Consider the following 25,365-nt stretch of genomic DNA (forward strand, 5'->3'; position numbering starts at 1 on the left):
TCAACCTTCCGTCGGGAAGCAAGTCCCTCTGGCTTCTAGCTTGGGGAACCGGAACCGCTTTCCAAAACTCGGAGGGAGGAAAAAAATGCTTTTCAGTGATTCCTGAGAACACGAATATTTTTTAGGCTTTTGGGGACACTGATTGAAAGGGTTTTCCTTAGAGAACTTCTTAATCTTGGAGCCTAAACGGAAACTGAAACACGCACCCAGCCCAACTTCCGGAGGACCAACATCGCGACGAACAACCAGGAAGCGATCGGCCTGGGAGCTGTCCCCGGTTCTCTGCTCCGCTCTCTAAGGAGGAACTTTCCGGGTCCTTACACTCTGTTTTTCTTGCCCCGCGTGACCTCAGCTCCGACCTAGGCTCCGACCCGGGCCGGCCACTCCGGAACCCGCCATGTCGTCCGACTTTGAAGGCTACGAGCAGGACTTCGCGGTGCTCACGGCAGAGATCACCAACAAGATTGCAAGGGTCCCCCGACTCCCACCTGGTAAGGGCGCTTCCTAGGCCGGGCGGGGGTGTCCTGGAGAGTGGGGAGGCTCAGATGTGGACGATGGAACTCTGCCTGAATGTCTCTTAGGCGCGAGCCTGGAGGATGAAGTAGTCGCGGGGCCTCCGGGAGGAATGGTTGAGTGGGTTGAGGAGGGTCAGGGGAAGATCCAAGCTGGGTTGTGGGGTGCAGAGCCTTTGGAATCTGAAGCTTTTTTTGAGTTCTTATCTGGACTCCACCACCTTTTTACTCGTATAACCTTGGGAACGTTTCTCTGAGTCTTCGTTTTGGTTGGGTTTTCTGTTTGTTACTTTTGTTTGTGAAATACAGAGATGTGAGAATATTCAACGAGAATGAATTAACGTACCAAGGTCATGGGTCTGCACCATACAGCAACGCTGGTTTGTTAGTAACGATGTTATTACTATAGGCGGCAAAACGGGGTTAAGAGCCGTGGTGCCTGGATTCAAATCCCAGACCTGCCACTTAGAAGTTGTATTTAGGCAGGTTTCTTAACCTCTCTCAACTTTTATTTCTTGGTAAAATGGAAAGAATTGTGCATCTCTCATGTGAAGATTAAATGAAGCATATGTAAGGTCCTTTTTTTTTTATGTTAGCTGCTATAATCATTAGTATTTTTCATACCACCAAGCCCATTTATTTTTTTCTCATCCTTCTTGAGAAACGATGTGTGAAAATTGGTACAGAATGATTTTTCTCACTTTTAAAATCCCACAGCTATCATTCAGAAGAGTTTTTGTGTTTTAGCACATCTTATTTTAAATGCTGGATGGTCAACTATGTGAAGGTGGGAGCTGTCTTTGATTTCCTTGGCATTTACTTAGAAGGAGCTCAGGAAAATGTTTAAGGAAATGAACAGATACATAAGTATGGTATCATGTCATTTTCATCTGTGGGACTTTGTTTTAGGATTTGTTTTCTCTCAATACAGATTTAATTGAGTATTTAGTTGCAAATAAGATTGCTATTCGGGGACTTAGCTGTGGTAGGGAAATTGAACCATCTACCTTCACTCTGTGGTGTAAAGTTTATCTGTAAACCGGTGGTCAATTTCGTTGTTCCACCATCTCAGTCAGTCCTTGATGCCAGCAATAATTTCTCCTAGACCTAAGTTGTGATTCCTCTGTTCCTTTCCCCACCTCTCCCCAAACTGAAGTGTTTATAAATAATTTTCTTCCTTTATTTCTTTATTTTTCTCCTCCCCCCCCCCCCACCTATTTTCTATTAATAGGGACATTTGCTTGAAGCCAGCATCTCTGAACTTACACCCCACTCATCTCCTGAAGTCCCAGTTAGTTCTGGAGGAGGTGGAGGATGATGTCTTAAAGAGGTGTATGAGTCCAAGTGAGGGAACAAGAGGAGAGAACCAAGGTAGCATATACCACGGAGCTCTGCTGCCTGGGAGATTGTTGTGGCGAAAGTGGCCGATGGCCTCATCACTTCATGATACATCACCTCGCCTCTTCTCTTCAGTTCTGCTTTCCTCCACCACCCAAGATCATCTTGATTTTTGTTGTTATTATCGTTGGAGACTACTTCCTTTGACTTCAGTCCCAGAACCTCAGAATATCAGGATTGGTGGTTTCCTGGGAGTTTTGCTCTTTTTCAATTGTCAGAATTATAGCTGAGGAAACATTTTTTGTTTTGGGCTAATAACTTTGGTATTGAGAAGCTATGCTATAAAGTAACAAAGTTGTTCCTGGGTGCAAAATTGTAACAGCCAATTCCAAGAAAACAGATTTGTTACAATTGTTTTTTTTTTTTTTCTTACCTTTATATTTTAATGTGACCATTCTTACCACACAGAAAGAAACCTCTGATTTAAGTAACTTAAAAATAAAGACCTCCAATTTCTACAGCTACAATGTAATGTAAGGTCCAAAGAAGCAGCTTCATGAGAATTGAAAGGAGACTATAGCTGACACTGGAAAAATGCTTACTAACTTGAATAATTAAATGCTAATAACTCTTTAAAATACTGTGGTTTCCCTTTAATTATTTGTACTTGCTCATTTTATAATCTGTTTCTAGTTGATAGAGAAAGATGAAAAATATATCTTTGTAGTTGTGCATTTCAGATGTATACCTGTAGACAACAGAAATTGATTATGTGCAACCATGCAAAAGTAGTATGATTAAAAATAATTATAATCTCTTCCTGGCATCATTGGTGGTTGACCCAGAAATTACTTGAGTTAAGAAGGTTAAAAATTGGAGCAAAATTTTCAGCCAAAGCAGTTTAGTCCCTGAAATATTAACTTACTGCAATGGAATTAGAGTAAATTGGATTGATTGCAACTAACTTCATTCTCTGCTGTGCATGTACAATGTGTCAAAGTGTTACTTCCAAGAGAATAGAAAAGAAATATTTTAAAACTTCAAAAAGAAATTTGATTACTCTGTGGTACATTTTAAACAATAATAATAATAATATTAAAACCTTTCTTCTTAAACTCAAGTGTTTGGATTTTAAGTAGCGTTAGTAATTGGACCAAAAGATAGATCAGTCTCTTCTTAAGTAATATTCTTATGGCACTATATTTGAGCTTTGATTTTAATGATTTGTATTCTGTAGTAAAGTCAGGAAAATGGATGAGTGGAAACAATCGCTAATACTAATTGTGACATTCCTCTTTCTCTGATGATGAGTTGTAAGTGGGGGAGATACTTTATAGAGGTGGGAATTCCATGACATCAGGCAGGCTTCCTGAAGGATTTTAAAGAAAGGTTCCTTTGCAGTATAGTTGCTTACCTCACCATGGACAGGGAGAAAAATGGTCTGTTGTGAAGCCTATCATTTTGTAGCTGTAGTCAGAAATACCGAGAAAGGCATTATGGTAACTTGGTTACAGTTCACACGTGGCATCAGATCTGTTTAGAATCCCAGCTCTGCTGCTTATTAGATATGCAACTTGGGCATATTGCGTGGCCTAAGTCTGCCTCCTCCACCTGGAAATTCAGTGTGTGTGTGTGTGTGTGTGTGTGTGTGTGTGTGTGTGTGTGTGTGTGTGTGTGTGTGTGTGTGTTGGGGGTGGGGTGTGTGTAATAGTTTCACCCTTACAGTGTTGTAAAAGTCAGTTGAAATAAAGCATATCATTTTGTTGTTGTTCAGTTGCTACTCTTTGCAACCCATGAACTGCAGCACACCAGGCTCCTCTGTTCTCCACTGTCACCCAGAGTTTGCTCATAGAGTTGGTGATGCTGTCTAACCATCTCATAACTATTAGTAGTTGCCCTCTGGTCTTCCCCGGTAGCATGTTGAATCTTCCAACCTGGAGGGCTTGTTTTCCAGTGTCATATCTTTTTGCCTTTCCATACTGTCAGGGGATTCCCGAGACAAGAATACTGGAATGGGTTGCCGTTTCCTCGTCCGGTGGACCATGCTTTGTCACAGCTCTTTGCTATGACCCATCCAGCTTGCGTGGCTCTGCAGGGCATGGCTCATAACTTCATTGAGTTACACAGCCCCATTGCCACAACCTAGTTGTGATCCTGGAAGGGGAAAGCATATTATACCCTGGCACAATTTTTCCTCCCTAAAGAGAGTGCATGATAAATTAGCAACTAGTGATGCTGCAGTGGTGAAGACAACAGCTGTAGGGTTGGTCAGGACCTAGCTTCTCAGACTTTGTGCTTAGTTGAACTCTTAAAGAAACATTGGACCTCACTTTTGCTTCCTTTCTGTGCTAGACTAGAGTGAGTCTCTCTTGAGCACCTGCATTTGAAGGGAGATGTGTGATGAGCACTTTGGGATACAAACTTGGAATTGGACTCTGAACTCGGTATCAGGGAGGAAGTCAGGGAGAGAAGTGGAAGTGGTGGGGTGAGATGGGTGTCTTTTCTGGAAGGAAATGCTTCAGCCTAGCTAATTGATTATGCTCCATCCCTGGAGGCTTTTGGACCCTGTCTAGACATGGCCATGTGTGGAGGAAGCTGTGACATTCATCCATGATTCTCTCTTGCCTTTGCAAAGTGATTGTAATAAGAGAATTCAGAAAAGTCTGCTTTTATATATGAATACTGTGGTTTGCTTAACATACATGTGGTTCTGGAGCTGTAATGTTGATGTGTAACTGTTGAGCACGTGAAATGTAGCTGTTGCCCTGTAGTGAAATGATGATGTTTTTAATATTATTAAAATTAAAAAATATTAAAATGAATTTCTCCTGTTTTTTTTTTTGGTTTTTTTTTTTTACTTTTTGAAATGTGGCTATTAGAAAATTTGAAATTCTGTTATGTGAATTGCATGCCTTATATTTTCGTTCTATAAAATTAGAGTTGAAGAGATGGTTCCAGACCTAATTCAGGAACTCAGGTGCAGAGTGAGTTGAAGTAGGATGGGTAAGATTTGAGTTAGGCACACTCACACATACCCACATTCTAATCCCTTAAATAATTTAGTTAACCTGAGTAATAGCCTTGGGCTACCCAGGTGGCTCAGTGGGTAAAGAATCCACCTGTGATACAGGAGATGCCAGAGACGCAGGTTCGATCCCTGGGTTGGGAAGATCCCCTGGAGGAGTGAATGGCAACCCACTCCAGTATTCTTGCCAGGAGAATCCCATGGACAGAGGACCCTGGTGGGCTACAGTCCATGGGATCACACAGAGTTGAACATGGCTGAAGCAACTGAGCATGCATGTACACATGCATGGCAAGTAATAGCTTCATAGATTTTTTAAAAATATTTAATTTTAGAAGAGGTTTAGATTTATAGAGAAATCACAAAAATAATACAGAGAATTCCTGTGTAGTCCATGTCCAGTTTCCTCTATTGTTAACTTCTTATATTAATATGATACATTTCTTGCAGCCAGCAAGCCTGTGTTGCTACTTATTATTAACTGAAGTCCATACTTTATGCATATTTCCTTAGTTTTCTTTAGTGTCTTTTTACTATTCTAGGGTCCAGTCCAGGGTACTACAAATCACTTGTAGTAGTCATGACTCCTCAGGTTCCTCTTAGTTGTGACAGTTTCACAGCCCTTTCTTTGTTTTTGATGACTTTACAGTTTAGACAAATACTGACCAACTGTTTTATAAATGTTCCTCAGTTGGGATTTGCCAGATGTTTTTCTCATCATCAGACTAGGGTTGTAAGTTTTTTGAGAGGAAGACCACAGAGGTAAACCACCGTTTTCATCACATCATGTCAGGAATTCACACTGTAAGGTAACTTAGCACTGTCTTGATATTAACTTTGACCACCTGGCTTAGGTAGTATTTGTCAGGTTCATCTACTGTAAAGTTACTCTTTTCCCTCTTTTCCATATTCTTAGAAGGAAATCATATGCATAGTCCACACTTAAGGAGTAGGGGATCATGCTTCATCCGCTTGAAGGCTGAGGATTTATGTAAATTATTTGGACTACTTCTATATGATTCTTCTAGAGAGATTTGTCCATTCTCCTCCCCTTGTTAATCCAGTCATTTATATGCACAGACTCATTTATACTTTGTGTTGTATTCCAATACCACTTTATTTTTCTGCTCAGATTATTGCAACTTTGACCATTGGAATTCCTTCCAGCCGACTTTTGTGTCATTTTGATATATGCCCATCAGTGGTTTTTTTTTTTTTTTCTCCCCTTATTAGCATTTTCTTACTTTGTGATATTACAAGATACTCCAGAATCATCCTGTGTTTTTTGTATACCAGTCCTTGAATCAGCAGCTATTTCTCCAAGGAGTCCTCTTTCCTTTTATTGAAAAATGGTGTTAGAAACCAAGATCTGGACACTAGGTGTGCACATTGGTACTGAGGTTTTATTACTTCTGGACCCTTTTAGCTGACAAAGCAAAGAAAAATGTGTGTATGCTAATATGTATATATACATACTGATAAAGTTTTGTGTATGAGGCTATCTATATTTATAATAAGCTAAGCATGAGTTATATTAATGTCTCCAACTCCAGTCCTTTATTCACACAAATAGAATGGGTTTGTCTTAATTATTTCTTTCATAAAGAGAAACTTGCCATTCTAAATAGGAAGATTTGCCCCAGGCCCCACTGATACAATTTTTCTTTCTTTCTCTCTCTCGTGTGTGTGTGTGTGTGTGTGTGTGAAATTTGAACAGAATCTGTACTTTAGTTAATAATACTATATTGCATGTCAGTTTCCTGTTTGTTTTTTTTTTACAACATAACATTTCTTTATATTCTCAGAATTGGATTAGAATTTTCAAACCTCATTCAAAAAATTTTTTAAAATCACTGAGATAGTAAACTTTCTAGACTTTTAGCAGTAATACTAGATGCCAAAATAAATGGAACTATATCAAAGTTTTGGGTGAATATAAATTAGAAATCTAGCATCCTATTCATACTTGGTCAAACAAATGGAACCAAAATGTTATAAATATTTTAGCTAGACAAATATTCATAAAGTTTCTAAAATATGTATATATATGTACTATATATATATGTATGTATACAAAAGCTTTTCTACTACGTTTGATAAAGGCTTGAGAAAGAACAACAAAAAATGAGATGGAGAAGTTGGAAAACACAAACTAAATTAAACGGGAGTACTGAGTGTGAAATAGAGCAGCCGTGTCTAAAAACAACTGGACTATATGATGACCTTTTACAACTTTTCTTATTCTCTGTGAGTAACAAATATGTTGCTGAATTATAAGACTCATGGATTCATTCAGTAAACACACAGTCAACACCTACCATGTACAACTCTCTGTGCTAAATACAGAAATAGGACAAAGGTGTGTCGAGAATGGTCCCTGTCTTCAAGGAGCTGGAAATGAGGCTGAAGGGAACCAATTACTAATGACCATCAGGGATGCTAGGGCAGAGCACGGAGGTCTAGGAATTCAGAGGCAATAAGATCATGTCCTGTGAGGTCACCTGGAAGGGTAGTGGGATTTAGCAGACAGAAAAGGGGAAGGACTAAATGAGTTGCAGTAAGTGGATGCAGTGGGCATCTGCTGCTTCAGAGGGCCCAGAATCCTCTGTTCTATCTTCTGAGAGCATCTCCTCAATTTTCCTTTGAGAAATTCTCTAAACCCAGTCTTAGTGGAATTGACAGCCTGCCATGCCCTGTCCAGGTCAAGAAGAAAATACCTTACTCAAGGGAGGACAGTCAGTGAGTTTTCACCAGAAATTGGAATTTGGACTCTGCTTCTGCAGAGACTGTCAGTGAGTTCCTGCTCCTTTGGTTCCCTGAGCCACCGTGGTACTGCCCTCCCCTGGCTTGGGAACTCACGTTTTCCATTGATTCTTCGTTCTTTTTATTCAGTCGCTGTTTCGTGTCTGTTTGCAACCTGATGGACTGCAACATGCCATGCTCTTCTATCCTCCACTACCTCCTGGAGTTTGCTCAACTGCATGTCCATTGACTCGGTGATGCCATCTAACCATCTCATCCTCTGCTGCTCCCTTCTCCTTGTGTCTTCAATGTTTCTCAACATCAGGGTCTTTTCTGATGAGTGGGCTATTTGCATCAGGTGGCCAAAGTATTGGAGCTTCAGCTTTAGCATCAGTCTTTCCAATGAATATTCGGAGCTGATTTCCTTTAGGATTGACTGGTTTGATCTCCTTGCAGTCCAAGGGACTCTCAAGAGTCTTCTCCAGCACCACAATTCAAAAGCATCAGTTCTTTGGCGCGCTGCCTTCTTTGTGGTCCAACTCTCACATCCGTACATGACTTCTGGAAAAACCATAGCTTTAACTTTGTCGACAAAGTGCTGTCTCTGCTTTTTAATATGCTAAGTTTGTCATAGCTTTTCCTCCGAAGAGCAAGCATCTTTTAATTATATAACTTCAGCCACCATCTGCAGTGATTTTGGAGCCCAAGAAAAGAAAATCTGTTACTGCTTCCACTTTTCCCCCGTCTATTTGCCATGTGATGAGACCCTGTGAGCCACCCTGAATTATTCTAATAAATTCTATTTTTGGCTTAGGTTAGCCAGAATCAGGTCTGTTATATTCAGCCAAAGAACCTAAATAGTACCTTGAACAAAGACTTAGGTCAGGGAATAAAATTGGCTTTGATAGTAATGGATAGCATGCAGAGCACATACTAGAGAGCTAGTAGTTGGAAATAAAGTTGGAAAAGTTGCTTGGGTCTGGAATGTGGAGGGCCTTGACTTCCAGGCTCAAGTGACTCAACCAGAGCCACATTTCTGGAAGATTAAATGGGGGAAGAGGGCAGGTATGGTGAAAGTGAAACCAGCGTGGTTGGTAGCATAGCTTCTTTTGTAAATTCTTGTACTCACTGCACTATTTATTCATTTTGCTACCATGTTTTGAGAACTGATTATACATCAGGCTCAGGGCTAGACTGTAGAACTAGGACATGGTTCCTGTCTTCCCAGAGCCTCCAAGGTAGAAGATAAATCAGACCTGTGAGTGTGAGAGATAAATCATGAGGCTTGTGTAAGAGATGTAGGAATTTTCTATAAGAGCAAGTAATTAATTCTTCTCTTGGGTTAGAAAAAACTTCAAAAGCTGGTGATTTCTGGGGAGAGATAAATGGGCTGATAGACTTGGAATGGGGATAAGGATAATTTTTCCGAAAGTATCTGCTAGAACATGTCTCTCCTAGAATGGAGCGTTGTAGTTGGGTTATAGCTTGATTGTGGTACGGTTTGAAGAAATCACATACAGATATTTAGCACTTCACAAATTAGAAGTAATTCCTCTTGCATCAACTTATTTGAGCTAAAAAGAGTCCAGTAGATGTTTTTAATTTCCAGTTTAGAGAGTATATACCAAGTCTCAGCTAAAAAGTCTTTCTTACCCAAGATCCCATAACCATGAGTAGATAATAGTTTGGGGTTTAGAATCAGTAGTTCTGACTTCACATATTTCTTCCATTACATTCAACTCTTAATGAAAGCACAATTTTTTAAAGGATGGTAAGATCTTGCTTAGTTGTAGGAATTGTTATATGTCACTTTTGGTTTTTTAGTTTGTGGATTTTTGTCTTGTTGTTATATATGACTTTTTTAATATGTGACTTTTAAGTTGTACTCATGAGTACATTATTCCCAGTTTATTAAACTCATGAGTTTGCAGATTCCTCATGCCACCTGTAAATCTGTTGTTGACACAGTCTCTTCTAAAGAGCAAAATAACTTTTGGTTTTTCTTAAAAATGTTACAGCATCTCTTCAGTACTCCACAGGATTATGTATTTCCAGATCGCCTATAATCAGTGTCTTACAGTGTTTCCTAACCCACCAAAGAAGAATATGGCTGTTGCCTGATATGCTAATTCTTTACTCTGATTGATCAGAAAGGAAAAAAGATATATAAAAATAGAAGTTTTTAAGTATTAAGTTTATCTGTAACCTTAGCAATTCTTTGATATTATTGTTTGTTTCAGATGAGAAGAAACAGATGGTTGCAAATGTGGAGAAACAGCTCGAAGAAGTGAAAGAACTGGTACGTACAGACTTAGTAATATATTTAAAACACAACCAAAGCCATTTAGTCTGATGCCTTCCTCTAAGCCTCATTTATGCATTGTAGAAATGTGAAACATACCTGATAAACAGTTCATGATTAAGAATTCATCAGTGTCTACATTGAAGAGAATTTAATAGCTTCTTGGGATTTTATTCCTCTTAGTAAAGGTGATTCATTAAATGCCCACTTTGAATTTTTATCACTTCATAATACCTTTCATAATAGCTATAAATAGGTAACCCTGGCTAAAGGTGTGTTAGGTACCAGACATGGGTTAAGCATGTTATTTGCTTTATACTATTTAATTTTCACAAAATCTCTATGAGACAGGAACTGTTTGTCAAAAACTGTTAAGGAGCGAGACTTTCCCTACTTGCCCATTCACAGGTGAGCTTGCCACAGTCTCAAGGATGCTGATAGAAGACTTTAGGTTCCTACGTCAGAGACAAAAGGCTTTTGTTACTCACAGAAAAGCTGCTGCCAAAATTTCAGCAGGCTTATGTCAGTTCCCTGAGCCCCAGTTGCCAAGGGGCTGATGCATGCTTGCCTAGAAAAATGACTACACATCAGTGGATTATCTTATAGGAGAGAAATGTGGGGCCTGGGAAGGATACTGCTTTATAGCAGCCTGTAAGCAAGGCTGCTCTTTGCCCCAAGGCACACATGGTTTCCTACCCCCAGATTGCTCCCTGCCTGGGAAAAGAGTGATCAGGGCCTTGCATTCTTAGTGTTGCAGCAAGACACGTACAAGTGTGAGAGGTACACAGAGGAGCATCATTACCCCCATTCTGTAGATGGGAAAACTGAGGCTTAGACAGATTAATTAACTTTTCTGTGGTCCCACACCCAGTTAGTGCTTGAGCTTTAACTCACCCACTACTTTTGATACTAATAAATTCTCAAATCAAGGAACAAAAAGTATTGAAATATATTGTGTCCTAATTTGGGGTTTTGAAGACTTGTATTACAAGTATGATTCGTCTTGTTCCTGCATTGTGATCCTAAATGAGGGTGTTGCTTTTCTCCACACTGGAGGGTACCACTTGGTGTTCCTTCAGTACGATATAGTTACTACAGTTTCCCAGAGTGTGTTTCTGTTAACTGGTGTTGCCTGTTCAGACAAGTTTGGAAAACTGTAGCTTAAACACAATTCTCCAATTATGGCTCTTTTTTTGGTTATTATTGGTTTGGCCAAAAAATTCATTCACGTATTTTCATAAGATGTTATAGAAAAACCTGAATGAATGTTTTCTGCCAACCCAATATTTTTTTACTGAGTTTCTCTCAGTAAAGAATCCACAGTAATAGTAAGGCTCAGCAGTAAAGAATCCGCCTGTAATACAATGCACTGCATGAGACGCAGGTTTGATCCCTGGGTGGGGAAAATCCTCTGGAGAAGGAAATGGCAACCCCCTCCAGTATTCTTGCCTGGAGAGTTCCATGGACAGAGGAGCCTGGCAGGCTACAGTCCATGGGGTTTCAAAAGAGTTGGACATGACCAAGCAACTAAACATTGACAACAGCAATATTTTTCTGTAGAACTTTCTTAGACTCTTAGGTTGTATTGAGGCATGATGAATGTCTCCAAAGGACTCTAAGGGGTGGCACTCCAAGCGAGTTTGCCTGAGTAGCAGGGCCATACACGGCAGGCCTGCTGCTCAAGACGGGTGGGGGGTTCTGAGGAGTAGGTGGTTGTAGCTCCCCCTTACACCGCAGACACTTCCTTTCGTGTCTGTGAGTGCTCAGGCAGCAAGCTGCAGAGCTGCTGCTCCATCTTGCCCATCTCCGGTTCTTTTCTAGCTGTCAGAACGCCTGTGCATTCTGTAAAAGTGAAAGTGAAAGTCACTCAGTCATGTCCAACTCTTTGTGACCCAGGGACTATACAGTCCCTGGAATTCTCCAAGCCGGGATACTGGAGGGGATAGCCTTGACCTTCTCCAGGGGATCATCCCAACCCAGGGATCAAACGCAGGTCTCCCGCGTTGCAGGCAGATTCTTTACCAGCTGAGCCACCAGGGAAGCTGAAGAATGCTGGACCTTCCTGACCCAGGAATCACACTGGGGCCTCCTGCATTGCAGGTGGATTCTTTACCAACCAAGCTGTCTGGGGAGCCCCCACTCCGTAAGAGATACTTCTCATCTCCCTGTTTCTGCAGGAGCAGCTTTATCCTAACTCCTCAGCCTCTCATGTTTGCTTCTGTTTTGAAAGTTGCTTGTTTTTTTCCAAATTCTTTTCTCTTTCCTTTCTTTTTTTATAATCAACTGTTTTCCTCCTGCTTCCTGGCCTTCATGTACGAAGACTGAACTTTGATATGCCATAGCTGCCAACCAAGACGCTTCTTCCTTCTGGTTGGTATGCTTACCATACATAGTGCATGCTTACTCAGTCGTGTCCGACTCCTTGCAATCCCTTGGGCTGTAGCCCACCAGTCTCCCCTGCCTATGGGGTTCTCCAGGCAAGAATACTGGAGTGGGGTGTCATGTCCTTCTCCAGGGGATCTTCCCGACCGAGGGATCAAACCTGGGTCTCCTGCATTGGAGGCAGATTCTTTACCACTGAGCCACCAGGGAAGTACAACTGGTCAATTCTTTGGATCGTGGGTTAACTTCTTAGCTTGTTGTTAGATTCTCAGTAGCAGGGTATTTGTTTGTCTTTGCCATAAAAATCTATGTTTTGGTTCATTAGTTTGCCTTCTTTTGGAGACATTGATTTACATGATGATGTTAGAAAGCTTCTTTCCTAATAACCAAAGTTTCACTATACCAAGAACTGTAAAATGTGCTTATACCCCTGTGGAGCTTATGGTCATCTCCAGTTGTTACTAATATGAAGAGTTTTGTCTTACATGTGTGATTCTGTTTGTTTAAAATGTCTAGGCAGCTGACTTAATTCTGATGGCATCCTTGTTAAGGACACACATCATTATATATACTATGTTTTTGATGAGGACCCTAGGAAAAGAACTTCATTATGATTTTACTTGTTAGGATTAGTTGTATTTCTGTTGAACAATTTGTATTAATCTCTCGGACACTGCATGTCTCATAATTACCATGTCTTCCACTTGACATTGGCCATGTGAATGTTGTGACAATATAAAACTAGTAGTATTACTCTTGTTTCTGGTTTCATTTCAAGTGTTTGTCGTGTGTTACCTTTTTCTTTGTCTTACCTTAGTTAGAATGTCTTTATCAAATGCCTGAAACAGAAATGTAGTTAACACGCAGATTTTCTCTTACATGTGCTTTTGCGGTTGTTTGTCTGGATGGTCCTGCTTAACCTTTCTAGAGCTCAGTCCTTAATGACAATTTCAGAGAAGTGCTCTAAATAATTGCGTTGCTGGGTAACTGATGTATTGGCGCTTCATATTTATGCTGAGATATGGCAATAAGTTAAATAGTTACTGCTTAAATCAAGGCTAATTAAAACTTTTTTCCTTTATAAAAATTAAAGATTGTGAGTTGAAACTTTTTTTTTAAATTTTGTTTATCTGAGTTCTACTATTTTTACTCAGACTCTTAACACCAGACAAGTAAGAGTTGTATTCGTGCCAAGTGTGTAATGTTTATGGAAATAATTTATTCGGGCTGTTTACTTTGAGAGGCAAAATATCTGACAGCGTTTTCGGATGTGAGTTTATTAGACATGGCCTGAGCCAATTTGTAGTTGTTGGTTTTTATTTTTTAATGCCAAGTATACATAAGCTATCTTTGACACCTTACATGATGCTTGCTGTCTTTCTACTTCATCATCAGTAATCACCACTCCTATTATCCACATTAGTTGAGTAATTACCAAGTAAAAGATACTGTTCTAAGCACATTATAGGAATTACCCTGTTTAATCTTTATAGTTGTCTTACAAAAGACATACTATTTTTTTAGAAATGAGATGAGTGAGACCCAGAGAAGTTAAGAAGCCTGTCCAAGCTTGCATAACTAGCAAGCAGTGGAGCCTATGATGTGAACACAGGTGTCTGACTTGAAAGCCTGTTTTCTTAACCATCTATTTCAATATTGCCTCCCATGAAATGCTCACGTATCCAGGTTGTTATAAAGTGCCCTGCTGTGATTTCACTGAGCTTTGTGCAATTTAATATGTTACTATATCCATTTAGGTCCATATCCACCTGGTTATAAAGTATGATGTTGGAGGTCATGATCACATATTGGTTGGCATATGTATTTCCTAATCAGAAAAGACTTTCCAGGAGAATTTTCACCAAACAACTGAGACTGGGCTGATATTTCATAGAGTAACTATAGAAATCATGGTTTGGTGTATCGTCTCATAGTCCTAGTGGTTTGAGGTCAGAAGACCAGACCAGTTTGGGTTGGATGATAAGGTACTCTGCAGACAGTAAAAGCATTATCACGGAGGGTGTTTGGCTTAATGCACATGGTTTTAAAAGTTCTTGACAGAGTAAACACTTTGGCACTCTCTGTGTCACTTGGCAAGTCCTCAGGAGCTGTTTATTGACCTTAACAAAAACGGAGCACAAAAGTGGTAGTGTTCACTTGACCACAGGCAGTTTGCTCCCTGGGCCTGGTTCCTCAAGTTGTAAAATGAGGACTTGGAGTTAAATCCTTTGAGCTCTCAGCATCTAGTCACGTGAAGAGTGAGCAGATGGTTTAAACCACGGTTTCTCTCACCCTTGCAGCTGGAACAGATGGATTTGGAAGTCCGAGAGATACCCCCCCAAAGTCGAGGGATGTACAGCAGCAGGATGAGAAGCTACAAGCAAGAAATGGGAAAACTCGAGACAGACTTCGTGAGTCAGATTCAATCCTTTATTATACTTGCCAATCTTTACAGTGATTGTCATTTTTTTTTTTTTTAATTGCTTCCCCCACACATCTTAGTCAGCACTAAGTATGTCGTCTTTAGGAGCTTGTGCCAAAGACATGCAACAGCTTCCATTGTATTGCTTGTAGAGCTGGCTAATGATGGACTTGAAGGTATGTTGGATTCCTGACTCACAAAATAGACCCAGGTCATGTGGTTTTTGAATTTGGATGGTATTTATTGATATTTAGCATTTGTCAGAATTCTGAAATCTAATTTGGGGCCTTTCAGAGTTTGCAGGTTTTAAGCTGCATTGTTTGTGGATGAGTTTCAGGGACTTGTGAATGTCCTGAAATTATATCAGTTTATTTGGATGTGTGTTTCTATATGTATATTTTTCTGAGATAGGCTTCATAGCCTTTACTACCAGAGTTTTAAAAGGATACGTTACACTTCTCCCCTTTAGGAGCTCAATTAATAGTTTATGTAAGAGGTCCTTTGTATTGAGTGTCTTATGAGAATATTTAGCTTTCTCTCCCTATATATCTGACTTTCAACTCCACCCACCATTAGCAAATTAAAGAATATAAATTTAAAGATATTCACATTAAAATTGTTAGTAATTAGAAGGTAATAGTAGTGGAAAGATACAGGTGAGCAATTCCACTTCTGGCTATATACTCCAGAAAATTGAAAGCAGGATCTTGAAGAGATATGTGTTATTATGGCAATACCCAAAGATGGAAGCAACCCAAAAAGAAAGAAAGAAAGAAAGAAATGAAGTTGCTCAGTCGTGTCTGATGTCCAACTCTTTATGACCCCATGGACTGTAGCCTACCAGGCTCCTCTGTCCATGGGATTCTCCAGGCAAGAATACTGGAATGGGTTGCCATTTCCTTCTCCAGGGGATCTTCCTGACCCAGGAATCAAACCCCGGTCTCCCGCATTGCAGGCAGACGCTTTACCCTCTGAGCCACCAGGGAGGCCCATAGTGTGCGTTAGCAGGTGAGTGGATGAACACAATGTGGTGTCTGCATGGACTATTAATGCAGCCTTAAAGATGCAGGACATTCTGACATACGTCATGGCATGAATGGACACTGAGAACATTATACTAAGTTAAATAAGCCAGTCACAAAAGACAAATACTTCGTTTCCACTTGTATGAGGCACTTAAAGTAGAAAGTAGATTGGTGGTGGCCAAGCGCTGAGGGTTTCATGGCTGTAGAATTTCAGCTTTGTGGCATGAAAAGCTGTAGAAATTGGTTGCTCAGCCATGTGGATATATTTCACTGCATTGAACTATACACTTAACATTGGTGAAGATGGTAAATTTTGTATGTATTTTACCACAATTAAAATTTTAAAAAGTGTAGATGAAGAAAGATCTGAGCTTACCATACCATGAGCAACTGGAGTCAGGTGTGGGCATGTAAGCTGACTGTGTTTCTGACCCTGGGGTCCAAATTTATAAAGAAAGTTGAGAATTTATAAGGACCCTTCTGCCTGTTTCCTCCACAGCTGTTTCACTTTTGGAAACCACATTTTCTAGACCACAGTGTACCCTCCCACTACAAGACCAATGGTACTGAGTCTCATAAAAATTTCACCTGGAGTCTGGAAGTAGGGTGACTTGCAGTTTTGCATATTTGTTTTACATTATCATGGGTAGTTGCCTGAGAAGCTGAGTCTGGGTATGTCAATGACTCTGATGCAATTACTTTTTAAGTTGCACGCCTATTAATTAAAAAGAAAAATCGAAATTCATGATAGGCCTAAATTCAGGAAAGAAATGTAACTGCCTCACTTCTGCAGTTTGTGCTAGATAAAACTTTCCCTGCTTGTAAAAGTTAGGTTCCCTTAGCAAGAGTATGAGAGATGATGAGAAAATTGGATTGATTTAAGAATCTGATAACTTAAAATTATACTTCTAATTAAAATTAATGTTTTAATATAAATGATTAAAGTAAAATAAATATATATAAGGATTATTTTAATTTGTTTACCTCATCTCTATGAGGTGCTTTAGAAGTGCTTTTCTAAAGATTTTCTTCTCTTGGTTTGTAAAACAACTAAGCACATTAGTCTGTTAGCATTGCCATACAATGTACCCCAAACGGGGTGGCTTAAGCAACAAAAATGTATCACCTTGACGTTCTGGAGTCTAGAAGTCCAAAATCAAAGTGTTGTAAGGGTTTGTTTCTTATGAGGCCTCTCTCTGTAGCTTGTGGATGGCCGTCTTCTGCCTGTGTCTCCACAGTCTGTATGTGTTTATGTTCTAATTTCTTCTTCTCATACAGAAGCCAGTTGTATTAGATTAAGGCTCACCCCAATGACCTCATTTTATTTCATTTAACTCTTTAAAGACCCCCGGCTCCACGTACAGTCACATTCTGAAGTGTTAAGGGTTAGACTTCAACACATGAAATGGGGGGACATGATTCAACCCATAACACTAAATTTGGAGAAGGAAATGGCAACCCACTTCAGTATTATTGCCTGGAACATCCCATGAATGGAGGAGCGTGGTGGGCTACAGTCCATGGGGTCGCAAAGAGTCGGACACAACTGAGCAACTTCACTGCACTGCAACACTAAATTTAGTTTTAATCTTTTCTTCTTAATTTTTTTTTTCCAGAAGTTAAGTTGCTTTTATGGCTTCTAAGTCAGCTAACTCAGTGTTAAGAATTTTTTCCCTAACAACTGTAATCTTGAGTAGAGTCCTTCAGGTATTTGGATATCACATAGGTAAACATTCTTCAGGTGTCTCTTCTGTTATGAAGAAAAATGGAATGAAAAACTATGAACTAAACATTTATTCTCTGGGTGATCATTAAGATTCTTGTGTTTATTTGTGTATTTGCTACACAGTTCCCTCCTACTGTGTCAGGAGACATCCTTCACCACCACCACCATCATCAGCGCCTTGTATGTGATTCACAGTTTATAAAGTGCTTTACCATTTCATTTCATTTCATTGTATAATGAGTAGACAGAACAGCTGTAGATTACTATTCCCGGTTTACACACGATAAAACAAAGAGGTCCAACTTGATTATGGATTGCATCCAACAAATGGTTTTTTTTTTTCCTTTATTTTTGGCTGTGTTGGGTCTTTGTTGGTGCGCACTGGCTTTCTCTAGTTGTGGCGAGTGAGGGCTGCTCTCCAGTTACGGTGCTTCTGGATTGCAGTGGCTTCTCTTCTTGCAGAGTGCAGCCCCTCGATGTGCAGGCTCTGGAGTTGCAGACGAGGGCTCAGTAGTTGCAGTCTGCAGGCTCTAGAGCACAGGTTCAGTAGTTGTGGCACATGAGCTTAGTTGCCCCACTGCATGTGGAATCTTCTTGGACCAGGGATCGAACCCACATCCCTGCATTGGCAGGCAGGTTCTTAACCCACTGGACCACCAAGGAAGTCCTCAAGAGATCTTTCTCAAGCTCTGTAGTAATCAGGCAGTGTCCTGGGTGCTGGGAAAAAAAGCCATGATTAAGAGATCAAGTTCTTGCTCTTATGGAATTTATATTGTAGTAGGAATGATGAGAAGCAAGTAAATGCATATATCTTAATTTCAGATAGGGATAAATTCTATAAATAAGGTGAGTAAGTTGATAGTGACCAGCAGGGCTGTTGTGACTGTTTTTGCTTGGGTGTTCTCTGCTTGAGTGGGGGAGGGAGAGGGGTGCATGTGGTTACGGAGGGAAACAGAAGAATGATCAGTAAGGGCATTGTCGGTGTAGTAAAGACCTTGGCTTTTCCTCTGTCTTGATTGGAAGTGATTCTAGGACTTTGAGAAGTAAGTGGTCCTTTGCCTCCTGTTTTACAGTTTTGTCCACTTTACCATTTTTGTCACATGAGGTATTTGAATACAATGTAGAAAATATTTACATAATTCCCTTTTGACTCTTTATTTTCTTCTTACATTTAATTCTTTTATTTTTTAATGGAATGACAGATATCTTCTTAAAGATGTTGGATTACTTTGTTATACTGATATGTCTAGAAGTATTGAATCCCAAGAAAAAGTAGTGGAGATAGTCCTTCATCTTTTATTTGCAATGTTTATTGCAAATGAATAAATTCTCTCATTGCCCTTGTACTATCAAGACCTTGGGGGAACATCTATGCTGGTGGGGAAAGGCAGAGGACAACTCAACACTTTTTTCTTCAACCCCATTGCCTACTTACTTTCTTTTTTCTGGCCCTCTTCCTCCTCTGCCCATCCTTCAGCTGCCTGGATTCTTCAGGCTTCTTTCCCACTTAACCCACTGTCTCACTCCTTGTGTTATTGCTCCTGTGACTTCAGTGACCACAGCTATATTCTCTTGCATTTCTCACAGAGACCTCCTTCCAGCTCTCAATTCATATTCCTTACTATTTACTGGGCACTTCTAATCCAGGGTCCTTTAAACCTTAAATTTGACAATGCTAGTCATTTCAGCATGTGCTGTAGTTTTTCCCTCTTTATCTTCTTGCACATCCAGTTGGTCACTGAGAGTTAACAATCCTCCCACTTAAATATTTCCTGCTTTCATCACCACCACTGGAAGCCTTCATGTTTCTCAATCTGGATGATTGTGTAGCCTTTTCTTCTTCTATTCTTCTGCCAACCTAAACCACCCTTCTCTCCACTCTGGAATGATCTTTCTAACAGCTTGATCTGAATATGTCTCACTGTTCCACAAAATTCTATAGAGTTCTCATTGCCTGCTGAATCAAATTCAGGTCAACGTCTAGGCTTTCTGTCTTGTTCCATTGTTTCTTTGCATGTCTAGTAATTTTATTAGTTCAGTTCAGTTCAGTCGCTCAGTCGTGTCTGACTCTTTGTGACCCCATGAACCCCAGCACGCCAGACCTCCCTGTCCATCACCAACTCCTGGAATCCACCCAAACCCATGTCCATCGAGTCGGTGATGTCATCCACCCATCTCATCCTCTGTCGTCCCCTTCTCCTCCTGCCCCCAATCCCTCCCAGCATCAGGGTCTTTTCCAGTGAGTCAACTCTTCTCATGAGGTGGCCAAAGTATTGGAGTTTCAGCTTCAGCATCAGTCCTTCCAATGAACACCCAAGACTGATCTCCTTTAGGATGGACTGGTCTGATCTCCTTGTAGTCCAAGGGACTCTGAAGTCTTCTCCAGGATGTACCTGATATTGTGGATCTTTGTTAAAAAGCCTGCAATTGTTTTCCTGTGGAATAGTGCCTCTCAATCTTTTTTTTTTTTTTTTTTTGTTCTCACCCCACTAAGGAACTTTTTAAGACTTTTTTCTAATTGTTCCTCTCTCCCCCAGGAAATTGTAATACCATGAATATACTGTGTATCTGTATATCTGTTCATGTAATGTGGCCCTTTGTAAGGCCATGCATCTTTGTAATATTTCAAATTCTTCATCTTCCCAAGTGGGCTTTCTTAGTAGCTCAGTGGTAAAGAATCCACTTGCCAATGCTGGAGACATGGGTTTGATTTCAGGGTCTGGAAGATCCCCTGGAGAAGGAAATGGCAACCCAGTCCAGTATTCTTGCCCGAAAAATTCCATGGACAGAGGACCCTGGATGGGCTACAGTCCATGGGGTCACAAAACAGTCAGATGAGACTTACTGACTAAACAATATCTTCCCAAGGAGCAGTTTTACCCTCTGGGCATAATATCACCCCTGATGACAGTGCGTGTTGTAGAGAATGTTGTCCTTTATTTGGGCAAGCAGATGACTTGCTAATAGACCCTTTCAAAGCTTATTGTGTTCGTAGCTCAGTCAGGCTCCTCTGTCCATGGGATTCTCCTGGCAAGAATACTGGAGTGGGTAGCCATTCCCTTCTCTAGGGGATCTTCCCAATCCAGGGATTGAACCAGCATCTCCTACATTCCAGGCAGATTCTTTACTGTCTGAACTACCAGGGAAGCAACTACTGCACAGTTGCACTCATCTCACACGCTAGTGAAGTAATGCTCAAAGTTCTCCAAACCAGGCTTGAGCAATACGTGAACCATGAACTTCCAGATGTTCAAGCTGGTTTTAGAAAAGGCAGAGGAACCAGAGATCAAATTGCCAACATCCGCTGGAACATCAAAAAAGCAAGAGAGTTCCAGAAACATCTATTTCTGCTTTATTGACTATGCCAAAGCCTTTGACTGTGTGGATCACAATAAACTGTGGAAAATTCTGAAAGAGATGGGAATACCAGACCACCTGACCTGCCTCTTGAGAAACCTGTATGCAGGTCAAGAAGCAACAGTTAGAACTGGACATGGAACAACAGACAGGTTCCAAATAGGGAAAGGAGTATGTCAAGGCTGTATATTGTCACCCTGCTTATTTAACTTATATGCAGAGTACATCATGAGAAATGCTGGGCTGGAAGAAGCACAAGCTGGAATCAAGATTGCTGGGAGAAATATCAATAACCTCAGATATGCAGATGACACCACCCTTATGACAGAGAGTGAAGAGGAACTAAAAAGTCTCTTGATGAAAGTGAAAGAGGAGAGTGAAAAAGTTGGCTTAAAGCTCAACATTCAGAAAACTAAGATCATGGCATCTGGTCCCATCACTTCATGGGAAATAGATGGGGAAACAGTGGAAACAATGTCAGACTTTATTTTTCTGGGCTCCAAAATCATTGCAGATGGTGATTGAAGCCATGAAATTAAAAGACACTTACTACTTGAAAGGAAAGTTATGATCAACCGAGACAGCATATTAAAAAGCAGAGACATTACTCTGCCAACAAAGGTCCGTCTAGTCAAGGCTATGGTTTTTCCAGTGGTCATGTATGGATGTGAGAGTTGGACTGTGAAGAGAGCTGAGCGCCAAAGAATTGATGCTTTTGAACTGTGGTGTTGGAGAAGACTCTTGAGAGTCCCTTGGACTGCAAGGAGATCCAGTGAGTCTATCCTAAAGGAGATCAGTCCAGGTGTTCATTGGAAGGACTGATGCTGAAGCTGAAACTCCAATACTTTGGCCACCTCATGAGAAGAGTTGACTCATTGGAAAAGACCCTGATGCTGGGAGGAATTGGGGGCAGGAGGAGAAGGGGACAACTGAGGATGAGATGGCTAGATGGCATCACTGACTCGATGGACTTGAGTTTGGGTAAACTCTGGGAGTTGGTGATGGATAGGGAGGCCTGGCATGCTGTGGTTCATGGGGTCACAAAGAGTCGGACACGACTGAGCGACTGAACTGAACTGAACTGAACTGAAGGCTTATTGTTAACTTTGTTAGGACATGTCTAGAGTAGCCTGACTTTGGAGGTATGCCTTTCTTGGATTTTATTTGAATGACTGGAATGTTCAGTGAATGTTCCACCCTCTATTGGTTAGAATTTTATCTCCTGCTTTGCGTGACCTCCAGAATGTCCATTCCACCCATGTTTCCCTGATACATGTCCTCTGTAAGTCTTCTTGCCTCTCCTTATGCAAGTTCATTGTCAGCCAAAGACTTAACAGGACACCTTTATAGGTCTCTGGAGCTCCTTCTTTCCACTACTCTACTAAATTTCACCCATCTAAGCAGTCCCCACCTCCAGGGTGTACCTCCTAAGCTCAGAGACATGATGTGTTCCATTTGGGGTCCATCTGCCATGCTGTGGGGCTTCTCAGGTGGTTCAGTGGTAAAGAACCCGCCTGCCAATACAGGAGATGTAGGAGATGCAGGTTTGATCCCTGAGTCGGGAAGATCCCTTGGAGTAGGAAATGGCAACCCACTCCAGTATTCTTGCCTGGGGAATCCCATGGACTGAGGAGTCTGGTGGGCTACAATCCATGGGGTCACAAAGAGTCTAATACAACTTAATGACTGAGCACACACACACACACACATATATTTGAAAACAACTTAAAAAATTAGAATTCATGTATTTAAGCCATCTTGTAATTTCTCCCTTCATTATTGGTATGAGTTTAGCTAGGGCAGGGTCATATCCAGGAAAATGAACCAGCTCAAAGGAGGAAAAATGATATAGTTGAGGATTTTTTCAAGTTTAAGATTATTGTTTGCTTCTTCAGAAAATAAAATCAAGCGAACAACAACAACAAAATCCCTAAGCTTGTACAAACAACAATAAAAAAAACTAACATTGTGTAAAATATTTGACCAAGTCTCAGTAAATAGAAAAAGAAAGGAGCAAGTAAGAGATGTACCAGGATGAGAACGTGGTGTGTCGAATGATGAAGAATGCCTTTTCGTATCTGATGATGTACTATGGTGCTGGCGCCATCTTGTGGTGGCTATGTATCATTGCAGACTTCTTTTTTCTTGTAACAAAGCTGAACTTTCTTTAAGACGTTACGCAGAGACTACAGGATTTGGGGTGGAGGATTAGGTTGTAAAAGAATGTTAGAAGTAGAGCTTTTCAGCCCCAGTATCAAGTTCACTTCTATCCCAGGTCAGTGGTGCCCGAATGCTGTCCTTTTCCTGTTTGGCAGGCTATGTGATGTGATTGTTAGCCCAGCTCCAGGTGCAGTGCTGTCTACATCAGAGAATGGCACTTCTATTGACAGTCTCAGCAGTGAGGCTGAATGGTCCTGGAAACCCAACTACCTGCAGACTATCGGAGTTGGTCCCTTAGGTCAGGGTTCAAAGGATGTTGTGGAACAGCTTGAAGCTTTTACTGCTACTACCTGTACTCACTCTTTTAACAGGTGACTGGACAACTTGAGTATCTGAGTTTGTGAGTGAAGCCAGTAGCCGTATTCTATTTTTTTTTTTAAGTTTAAGATAGACTAAAGAAGTATAAACGACAGAGATGAACTTTTTAAAAATTCTGACTTTAGTTGAAAGGTCAAAAACTTGGCGCTTCTGTTTATCTTCTGTTCTTATGACTTCCTGAGATATTTTGTTTTTTTTCTGTGGAAGCTGTAGAAAGCCATGAAAGAATATTTTAGAAATTCAGATCACATCAGTGGTAATATGTTGTAATTTTGATATCAGCTATCCTTCTTGCAGGAATATAAGTGCATTCTGGATAGAAATAAGAAAGTCAAACTGGACAGAATGATCTCAAGAAAATTTCCTCTACTATATGTACTTAATAAATAGGATTTCCATTTAAAAATTACATTTTTTATTAGACTCTCTATAAAAATAATATCTGTTTATTATGGAGTATTCTGGAAATAATTGAGAGTAGAAAGGAGCAAAAAAAATCTTAGCCCTATTACCTCAAAAGATTCATATTTTACATTTTTATTTGTTTCCTTATCTTCCCCTCTCCTTTGATAATTCATGGCTTTATTTTACATAATGATGATGCTAATATTTAATTCATATTTTCTCATATTTTTTTAAAAACACAAGATTCTGACAGTGGTAATTTCTATTTCTATAAATTCTTAATCATTTTAATGGGTGCATAGTATTTCAGAGTTTCCCTGGTGGCTCAGACAGTAAAGAATCTGCCTGCAATGCAGGAGACCCGGGTTCAATTTCTGGGTCGGGAAGATCCATTGGAGGAGGGCATGGCAACCCACTCCAGGATTCTTACCTGGGGAATCCCAGAGACGGAGGAGCCTGGTGGGCTACAGCCCACAGAGTTGCAGAGTCGGACATGATCGAGTGACTTAACATGCACACATGTGTAATGTTTCACTCAGTGATATTAGTTCATCTTTTGTTCAGTCCTTACATTTTTCATTCATTCCCTCCGTAATTTATTGTGCTGCAGTGAACAAATCAGGATTATTTCATCAGGGTCATTTCTCAGAAGGCAGATTACTGTGTAAAAGGGTAACAAAAATATTATAGCTCTAATTAAAATATTCCTTGGAAATTCACTTTACTCTGACTTGTTAGGTCATTTTTCTTGCTGTAATCATGTCTATGTTTGAAGGTAAAGAACTAAAACTCATAGGGAGACCAGAGGTAAGTACTTTATGTATATTACTCATTTAAGCCACAATTGTATGAAAAATATACTGTTGTGATCTGTTATTACAGCAATTTTACAACTCTAGAATTAAATATAACTGAGATTTCTTTTTCTAAGATACTTTTCCATGAAAGGTATATTCATGCTGGTAAGGCTAACTTACCATGACTCTCCATATCTGGTCTAAACCTGATCTCATTTTATATTTTCAAAACTTCATGATCAAAAGCTGAAGATTATTTTAGTTCTCTGGATATGACTATGACCCTTTTAAGAGAAAAAGTAATACTGTATTTACATGTTGTTATTGTTTAATTGCTAAGTCGTGTCCGACTCTTGCGACCCCCATGGACTTCATGCAGCCTGCCAGGTTCCTCCATCCATGGGATTTCCTAGTCAAGAATACTGGAGTGGGTTGCCATTTCCTTCTCCAGGGAATCTTCCCAACCAAGGGATCGAACCCATGTCTCCTGCATTGCAGGCCGATTCTTCATTGCTGAGCCACTGAGGAAGCCCGTATTTGTGTATACATATATGATTTTTCTTGTTTGATGTTATGTTCTGGGAACACTAATTCCTAAAGCCGTGATAAGTGAAATTGTTAGAAAATCATCATGCCATTGGCCTTCTTTGTAGGATTCTCATTCCAGGCTTTGACCTTGGAAATCTGTTCACAGCGTCTCCAGTAATTTCAAAGCTGACACAAAAAATGGATCCAAAAGTCTGTTTTCAGCTGTGGTGATGCCTTCTGGGGGCTGCTCTGTGCTTGCCTGTCAC

The 25,365-nt window shown here is 40.3% G+C and overlaps 1 protein-coding gene across 6 annotated transcripts in view; it reads left to right on the forward strand.

Annotated features, from left to right (window-relative positions):
• Window positions 1-56: 56 nt before the first annotated feature.
• The window catches only part of VTI1A (vesicle transport through interaction with t-SNAREs 1A), a 368,143-nt gene continuing 342,834 nt past the window's right edge, over window positions 57-25,365 (forward strand). For 2 of the 6 annotated variants that reach the window (XM_043925708.1, XM_043925710.1), the window contains exons 1-3: window positions 57-491; window positions 9,858-9,916; window positions 14,602-14,712. In XM_043925708.1, coding sequence (XP_043781643.1) covers window positions 398-491; window positions 9,858-9,916; window positions 14,602-14,712 — 264 coding nt within the window. In that variant the 5' untranslated portion in view covers window positions 57-397. The remainder of the gene's footprint in view (window positions 492-9,857; window positions 9,917-14,601; window positions 14,713-25,365) is intronic. The other 4 variants (XM_043925709.1, XM_043925706.1, XM_043925711.1 and 1 more) reach the window with 4 other exon arrangements.

This window comes from Cervus elaphus, chromosome 15, assembly GCF_910594005.1.
Source record: "Cervus elaphus chromosome 15, mCerEla1.1, whole genome shotgun sequence".
Taxonomy (NCBI): domain Eukaryota; kingdom Metazoa; phylum Chordata; class Mammalia; order Artiodactyla; family Cervidae; genus Cervus; species Cervus elaphus.